Raw genomic sequence first — 7,978 nt, forward strand, 5'->3', positions numbered from 1 at the left:
GTGATTGACAGCTCAGATTACACGTTTAGAAAAGATCAGGATTCCACATTTAACTGCACTTCAACTCCAGCTGAAAACAACTATTACTGATGAAATGATAATATTACAACCTGTAGATTAAATTAGATCATTAATATCATTGATTCAAGAGGAGTGGAACAACCTTCATGGGGATCAATAAAGAGATGGAAAGAGATGCTGTAATAAGATTGATGCTTTATTAAAGGGAAAACACAAACTGTAAATGTCTCGTTAAAACAAAGAAAATACATTTTTATAGGTTTATTTATTTATAATTGCTTCAGCAGAGAAAGCCTTTCAGATTTCTGTAGAATAAAAATAAAGTCACTTTCCTGGTGACGTCTTACTTTAATAAACTTTTGACATGTGGTCTGTTTGTCTTTATGCTAAGCTAAGCTAACTGTTTCCCCCGCTTCCACTCCTATGCTAAGCTAAGATAGCTGTTTTCCCCTACTTGCAGTCTAATGCTAAGCTAAGCTTGCTGTTTTCTCCTCCTTCCAGTCTTTATGCTAAGCTAAGCTAGCTGAACTTCATTTTGAGTAAGTGAAACTCTCTCAGTTGGCAGCGATGGTCCGGTCTATCCAGGCGCGCAGTGCTGTGACGCGGGCGTTCACTCTGGGCTTCATGGGATTGCAGCTTTCTCCTCCAAAGGACATGATACCAACCAGAGTCCAGGCACCAGCCTTCTGACAGACCAGAGGACCTCCAGAGTCGCCCTGAAAACAAACACACACACAAAATAAGCACACAAACAGACAAATAACATGCGTAGCTGATAGGTACATGTTAGCATGTCTATCTTCCAAAATGTTGCTAATATGCTTGTTGGTGGTTAGTGTGCAGCACCCACGTAGCAGGTGCAGGCTCCATTGCCTCCGACGCAGATCATCTTGGAGGTGATAGGGCTGCTGAAGAATCGACTGCACTCACTATCGGTCAGCAGGGGGAGGGCTGCCTGCTGCAGCCGGGTGGCCTGGTCACCTGCAACACATCAACACATCACACTGATGTCTATACTGCCCCCAGTGGTCAAAGCATGCCATGTTTCCTGTGTTAACACTCCCTTAGTGGTCTGAGAAGCTGTACAGGTGAGATTTAACCAGGTATAAGGCACTGACAATAATAATAATAATAATAATAATAATAATAATAATAATAATAATAATAATAATAAAGTCACCGTTGTCGCTGGTCTGGCCCCAGCCGGTGGCCATGCACATTATGCCTGCAGGGAAGTTGTCTCTGGTTTCGGCCACGCACACGGGGGAAACATGCCTGTTTATCTGGGCGGGGCTGGCCAGCTTGATGAGCTGGATGTCGTTGTTAAAGCGCCTGGTTTTGTTGTATTCAGGGTGTGTGAACACCTGACAGGAAATTACATCATTAGCTGGTGAACGCGCAGGAGCTCACGAGACATGATGAAGTCCTGCTGCTTGTTGCTCACCTTGCCGACCCTGATCTTCTGGACGTCCTCGGTGGAGGAGCGGAGGTCATGTGCTCCGAGAACCACAAGGTGAGACTCCCTGCGGAAAAACATGTGAATGAAATCGGCCAATAAAAAATCACCTGAGCAACAGGAGGCGGAGCCTAATGTCAGCTGCTGGCTGAAGCTCATATTCAGAAGAGGAACACTGATCATACAGCAGGTTTAACTGAGCAGCAGATTGAGTTCAGCTGTCAAACTGTCTTTATTTAAACATTTATAAAGTTTAAAGTTGCATTTAAACACTGGTTGACAGGACAGGTGAGGGTTAAAGGTTAAAGGTTAAAGATTGTTGGTGTTTACGTGAAGGAACAGTGAGCAGCAGTTACCACCCAGTTCTGGTTGATGAGGGAGCCTCCGCAGAAGTGGAAGCCATTGCATGTCTGAAACAACCACATGTTCATGAATACAACTCATCTGTGTGTGTGTGTGTGTGTGTGTGTGTTTGTGTGTGTGTGTGTGTGTGTGTGTGTGTGTGTGTGTGTACCTGCACGGACACCTGCCAGGGCCAGGAGTGAGGCTTCGCCTCCTCGCCATTCACGATATCAGAGTAACCGCTGATGTCGGGGGGGATGGCGGAACCTGGTGACATCATCATAATGACATCATCATAAAGACATCATTAACAACAACATGAGTCAGGAAGTTTGTTCCTGATCTTTGCGAACAGACGACACAAAACACCTCGAGTCACATTTTCAGTAAGAAACGATTGTTAATAAGATCAATACTTTTAAAGTGATCAGCCAATAAACACGGATCGATCTCAGACTGTGTCCAGTTATCTTCAGTCACTTATAAAAATCATTTTATCTTCATAAAGTCTTACGGCCTCACCACCCTGCACACGTGGGATCTCTTGTGATGTGGGAAGCTGAGCAGGATGGGGCCTGGTTAGTACTTGGATGGGAGACCTCCTGGGAATACCAGGAGCTGTGAGCTGTCTCTCTCCTCTCTCCTCCTGTTGCTTTCTGCAGGTATTTCTGCCTCCAGAGCTGCTCAACACCCACTGCTACAATTATTATTATTAGTCTTATTATGATTATTACCATTATTATTACTATACATCTCTATGTGGAACTTGCATTGTTCTCTCTCTCCTCTCAACCGGTCGGTAGATGATGGCCGCCCACCCAGAGCCGCTAAATATTAAATCTATAAATAAATATAATAGTTGTAAATTAAAAACAAGCAGCTCAGTCTACCCAGCATGCTTCACTCCCTCAGCTGTCTTACCGTAGGCGGCGCCGACGAATGCGAAGCAGGAGAGGATCCACAGGAAGACCATGGCTCGAACATGAAAGCTCCGTCTGAGAGACGAACCTTTATACAGACGAGGAGCGACAGGATTGGACAGGAGGGACGTGTGTGTGTGTGTGTGTGTGTGTGTGTGTGTGTTTCTATGGTGCAACCACTGTTCTGTGTAATTAACCGAGAAGATGTGCAGGAGGATCTTGTGAAACATATTTATGTAAAAGTCTCTGATGTCTGTTGTGAAAACTTCCACAGTTAAACGTGTGACAGTAGTTTTGTGTCATTGAAGTTTTCACCAAACTGCAGCCGTCTGTGGTTTGCAAATGTATAAGTGAGTCACTGAGAAGGACTTGTAGTGATATGTGGCTGATCAAGTTTGTAATTATTGGGTTTGATCAGTTATTGTGACAGTATTATTGATGTTAAAGCCATCTTACAGCAGTAGTGAGCAGACTGGTGGTGAAGTAATCTATCATTATAAATAAAACTGATCCTGTGTGTTTAACCTCTATAAATGCTGGTTCACTTTTAACTGGCTCAGTATGTTTTGGTATTTTTGCTTTGGGATCTTCTGTTTCAGCTTGGTGTTATTTAGGCAAAGCTACGAGCTGCTGCATATTCTAAAATAAATGCTACTGTAGGTGCAGAATGTTACAGTTCAGTTTAATTTTGCAGGCTTGTGCTACAGCCACTGATGTTGAATGTCCTGTGATACCAGCTGGCTTTATTGTCCAAGGTAAAATCAGTGTTTAATATAAACCTCACATTGCCAGTCTTTGCACAGTAAGACATGATGGGTACATGTGGTTGAGTTTCAGGGGACATAATGAAGCGGAGGGAAGGGATGTCGTCTGTTGAAGGTCAAGTGCTCGTGGGACTTCAGGTCTTCACCTTTGGTTTGGCTGCATTCTTTGCAAACTACAACAGTTTATTCTGCACTATGCAGAAGATGCCTCATGAATTTATCCAAAAGTAATGTAATAATCTTTCAATGAATCTTGTATTTGGGTGCCGACTAGTTCTCTGATCATTCCAGCTAATGTTTCTACTGCTTTTTACTTGTTGCTAACTAGTGCTGGGCGGTAGGACCAAACATTTGTATCACAGTATTTTTGTTTTTGAATGACTGGGCCTTTATATAGGTTCATAGTGGCTTATTCTACTGTCAGGAGTAAACAGAGTTTACATCAAGCACTTCAAAAGTTTGAGTCTGAGTCTGAGTGAACCGAACCACACACATCACATATTCATCCAAACACACTGGTGTGTTCACATGTATGAGGCTGACTGACTGTAAGGAAACTAAAACAACGTACAGTAACGGTTACCTGGGAGAAACTGCTGCTGTTCCTGCGGTCACTGCTCTCCTCTGCAGTCGGACCTGCTGCTGCCAGAGTAGACTGTGTAACTACTACATATGGATTTACAGCGTTTGTCAATATTGTCGTCCAGGAGGCAAATTTACGAATCCTACTATGGTGAAGGCATGAGCCGCCCTACTCTGCCTCTGATTGGCTAGTACTCGTTGCCTTCGGTGGTTGTTTTGGTTAGGTTTAGGCATGAGGAGTGAGATTGGTTAGGGTTAGGGTAAGAATATCAGGGTAAGCCAATCAGAGGCAGAGTAGGGCAGGTGATGCCTTCGCAATAGTAGGATTCGTAAATTTGCATCCTGCAGATGGTTTCACCTCCACAAAATCAACTGGAAGAAAAGAGCGAGGCCGGCTGGATGAAACAGCGGTAACGTTAGTCCATTAAAACTGCACAGTGTGTATCTTGTCATTTTATTCTTGCAATTTGGAAACTTGCAGACATGAACCATTTTATTTCATCTTCAAAGTTGCTGCTTCTCTATGTTTACACATAAAAACAAACCGACTTGCAAACGGCCCTGCATGTAGTTAGCCATAATGCTACTACAGGAGGCTAGTTCCTGTGTTTACTTTCATTCAAACTCAGAGTTTTGAAGCGGTGTAGGAGAATGAGTGCCAGGTCACGGTGACCTGTACCAATGCCAAACATGTCAGTCCACCGAACCAAAACAGGAGACATCTGGAGATATTGGGAAAGAGGCGGAATACCACACACACATAGTTCAGAGATGCCCACTCAAATTTGGTTAAAGTCTAAAGTTTGTAGGTAAATGTGGACTTATTTCAGTGAAAACTTAAATGAGTAGTTAACAAGTGATCCATTGTCAGTCATTGTTATATTAAAGTGTCATTTATGTCAATGGAGTTCAGTGTCAACGTTACTCACTTGTGTGCTGAAAAGCGCCAGCGAGGGTCTGGATGTAACAGCCGCAGGCGTGTGTCTGTAGTGAGGGCGAAGACACGAGTAACGTCCGCAACGCAGCCCGAGACAGCGAGGATGAGACTGGACAGAGTGCAGTCAGCCACTAAGTTACAGTCCGTTTCATTTGGTCGCCTGTCGATGGCGTCATACCCCCTCTACCAAAGAGTATATGTAGTATATGTGTCATGCATCACTGTTGTTGTTGTCCGCCACAATGACATCTACCAAAGAGTATACATGTACAAGATAATATGCTGGTGTAATGGTTTCTGCCTTCAGATAACCGATACCCCCTGCCGATGTGGATAAGGCACCGGCAGACAGCTGTCCTCTACCTCTGACCGAGGTATCGAACGTGTTCCCAAAATCTACACAGAAGACCATCCTCGCCTTGTTTAGGGAACCAGAGTTCAGCCTGGCTTCTATAATCACCAGCTGTCACTGAACCTCTCTAAACGGGCCTATTTACTCAGGAATACCTGACAGCAGGGTCGCAACAAAGTGTATCGGTGCAAATAGGTGTTGGAGGTTTGAAAGTCCTCCAAGATGGCCTCTAACAGGTCATCACTGGAGGAGGCCCACCCTGATGGTCGAGGGCTTCCATGTCCTGGCCCTAACAGTTTAGCCAATTAAACTATAATAAACCGTTCAACCTGATTCTGAACTCTGTCACATCTTATCATATCAATTATTACATCTAAATCTTTACAATTCTGTTAATTAAAAAACATTGCAAGTTTATCCTTAGCAAATTTCATTATAAAGACCTCAGAGATGAGCAAAGACAGGAACTTTGGTTGGAGTGTATAAAAATACTAACCAGTTTTATTTGTTTTCTCCAAAAATGAGTAACATAAAATACAAAAAGTAAAAAGTTCTGCTCGAAAAACTCAAATTAAATCCAAAAATGTCAGATTTCAGTTTGTGTCGTCGCCCTGATCGACGCCAGAGGAGGATGATGTCATGATGATGTCATAATGGGAATGGTGAGCACCAGAAGGGACGTCTCAGGTATCTAACACGCCAGTTTTATTTGTTTTCTCCAAAAATGAGTAACATAAAATACAAAAAGTAAAACATAAAAGCTTGAGAAAAAAGTTAAAGATTCAAAAAGTCAAACTGACAAAAGGACCTCAAGTGACGACCCAAAAAGAGAGACCCCCGTCTCTCTTGGCTCTTCTTTTTATATCAATACATCTCCCCCTTCTTACATTCCTACATCCATATCCAGAACATCTACCAGCTACATGCTGATGTTTTATGACTTTGCACAAATCAGTAACTTTTCTTTGACTGTCACTTACAACACATTCCATGGAACATTTGAAACTTCTATTTTTTTATGTTTGAGGTTAAATTTAGGGATGTCTCCTCGCTGCAATAAACCGCAGCTTCTCCTTGGGCCTCAGGTTTGTTTAGTTTCACTTGAAAGTTCAGATGTAATTCAGTAAAAATTGTGCAAGTTCTGCACAAATGGTGTAAGACATGGTGTTTTGACATATCACCAATTATAATTAAATAATGTAGTCAGAGGTAGGTTTGAGCGGAGTTCATCTCGGCCACTTAGAGTGGAGCTTTCAACACTCATCATAGGTCATAAATTGACCTTTATTCAGTTTTAAGCCACACTTTAACAAAGAACGTTTTAGATCTTGGTCGTTTTTAACTGAATCTTTTAACCAGATGAAGGATTTTAGTCATCGTCTGGATCTTGAGTTGTCATAGTAACAAGCTGAGCAAACGTTAGAAGCAGCTCAGCTCGCAGCCCCTCCTTACATCCTGTGTCCACCGAACAGCGTCGGAGAAACACTGATTTTTAAAAAAATAACAGCAAAATTTCAGTAAACCACACAAATAATAACCTTTCAATGTTCGAAGGGGGTGTAGGATGAAGTAGAGAACTTTTCTAGTCCTACCCCCTTTTTTTACTTTATTTTTTTTAATTTACTTCATCAATCAAGTCAAAGCTGAAAAAAACATTCAAAACAACACAAGAGAATAAATATAACTTGCATAGAAACAATAACAACAAACAAAAACAACACAAGTCAAAAAGACACTCTGTACCAAATCATATTATTCCAGTCAAGCTCTATCTTCATTCATTCTATATCTGTTCAATATGTTATTTTTAAAGATGTTTTAACTTACTTAATGTTGTACATGTTTTCATTTCTTCACTACAGTTGTTCTATAGATTAACTCCCTTTGTTGTGATACAATGAAGTTTTGCATTAGTCCTCACTGTTTCTTGAACATACATATTCCTCTGAAATCATATTTACTTTCCCTCATTTGAAACAATCTTTGGATTCAGTTTGGTAACTGCTGATTTTTTACTCTGTACATGATTTGAATAGTTTTGAAATCAAGCAGGTCCTTAAATTTCAGTGCATTTAGTTTGATGAAGAGTGGGTTTGTTGGTTCTCTGTAAGTGGTTTTATTTACGATTCTTATGGCTCTTTTTTGGAGGATGAAAATCAGATCTGTGTTTGTGTCATAAGCTTCGTCTACATCTTCCACATAGACTTTGTTCCAGTCTTGTATCATCAGATCTTTTTTAAAAGAATTAATTGCCCCTTCTGATTTTTGTCTAATTATTTTGTAAGTTGTCACATCTTTATTTGTTTTCTAACTGCAGATATTAATCCTCAGGACTCCACCAGTAGCCTACTTGTGTCCAGAAAAGAGCTTGTAAAGTCTGACTTCCTGTCTGTACTGTACATTGATGCACCTGATGTGTGTTGGCCTTTAGACTTCAGATCTGTGTGTGTGTGTGTGTGTGTGTGTGTGTGTGCGTGTGTGTGTGTGTGTGTGTTTCTATGGTGCAACCACTGTTCTGTGTAATTAACTGAGAAGATGTGCAGGAGGATCTTGTGAAACATATTTATGTAAAAGTCTCTGATGTCTGTTGTGAAAACTTCCACA

At 41.6% G+C, this 7,978-nt stretch overlaps 1 protein-coding gene across 3 annotated transcripts in view; it reads right to left on the reverse strand.

The window, feature by feature from the left end:
• Window positions 1-204: 204 nt before the first annotated feature.
• Window positions 205-7,978, reverse strand: part of LOC122992613 (chymotrypsin A-like) — a 26,554-nt gene continuing 18,780 nt past the window's right edge. Inside the window, exons 4-7 of one of the 3 annotated variants that reach the window (XM_044366468.1) lie at window positions 1,466-1,544; window positions 1,202-1,385; window positions 872-1,002; window positions 205-737 (exon numbers count right to left, since the gene is read on the reverse strand). In XM_044366468.1, the coding sequence (XP_044222403.1) occupies window positions 576-737; window positions 872-1,002; window positions 1,202-1,385; window positions 1,466-1,544 (556 nt within the window). In that variant the 3' untranslated portion in view covers window positions 205-575. The remainder of the gene's footprint in view (window positions 738-871; window positions 1,003-1,201; window positions 1,386-1,465; window positions 1,545-7,978) is intronic. The other 2 variants (XM_044366467.1, XM_044366466.1) reach the window with 2 other exon arrangements.

Source organism: Thunnus albacares, chromosome 11 (assembly GCF_914725855.1).
Source record: "Thunnus albacares chromosome 11, fThuAlb1.1, whole genome shotgun sequence".
NCBI lineage: Eukaryota > Metazoa > Chordata > Actinopteri > Scombriformes > Scombridae > Thunnus > Thunnus albacares.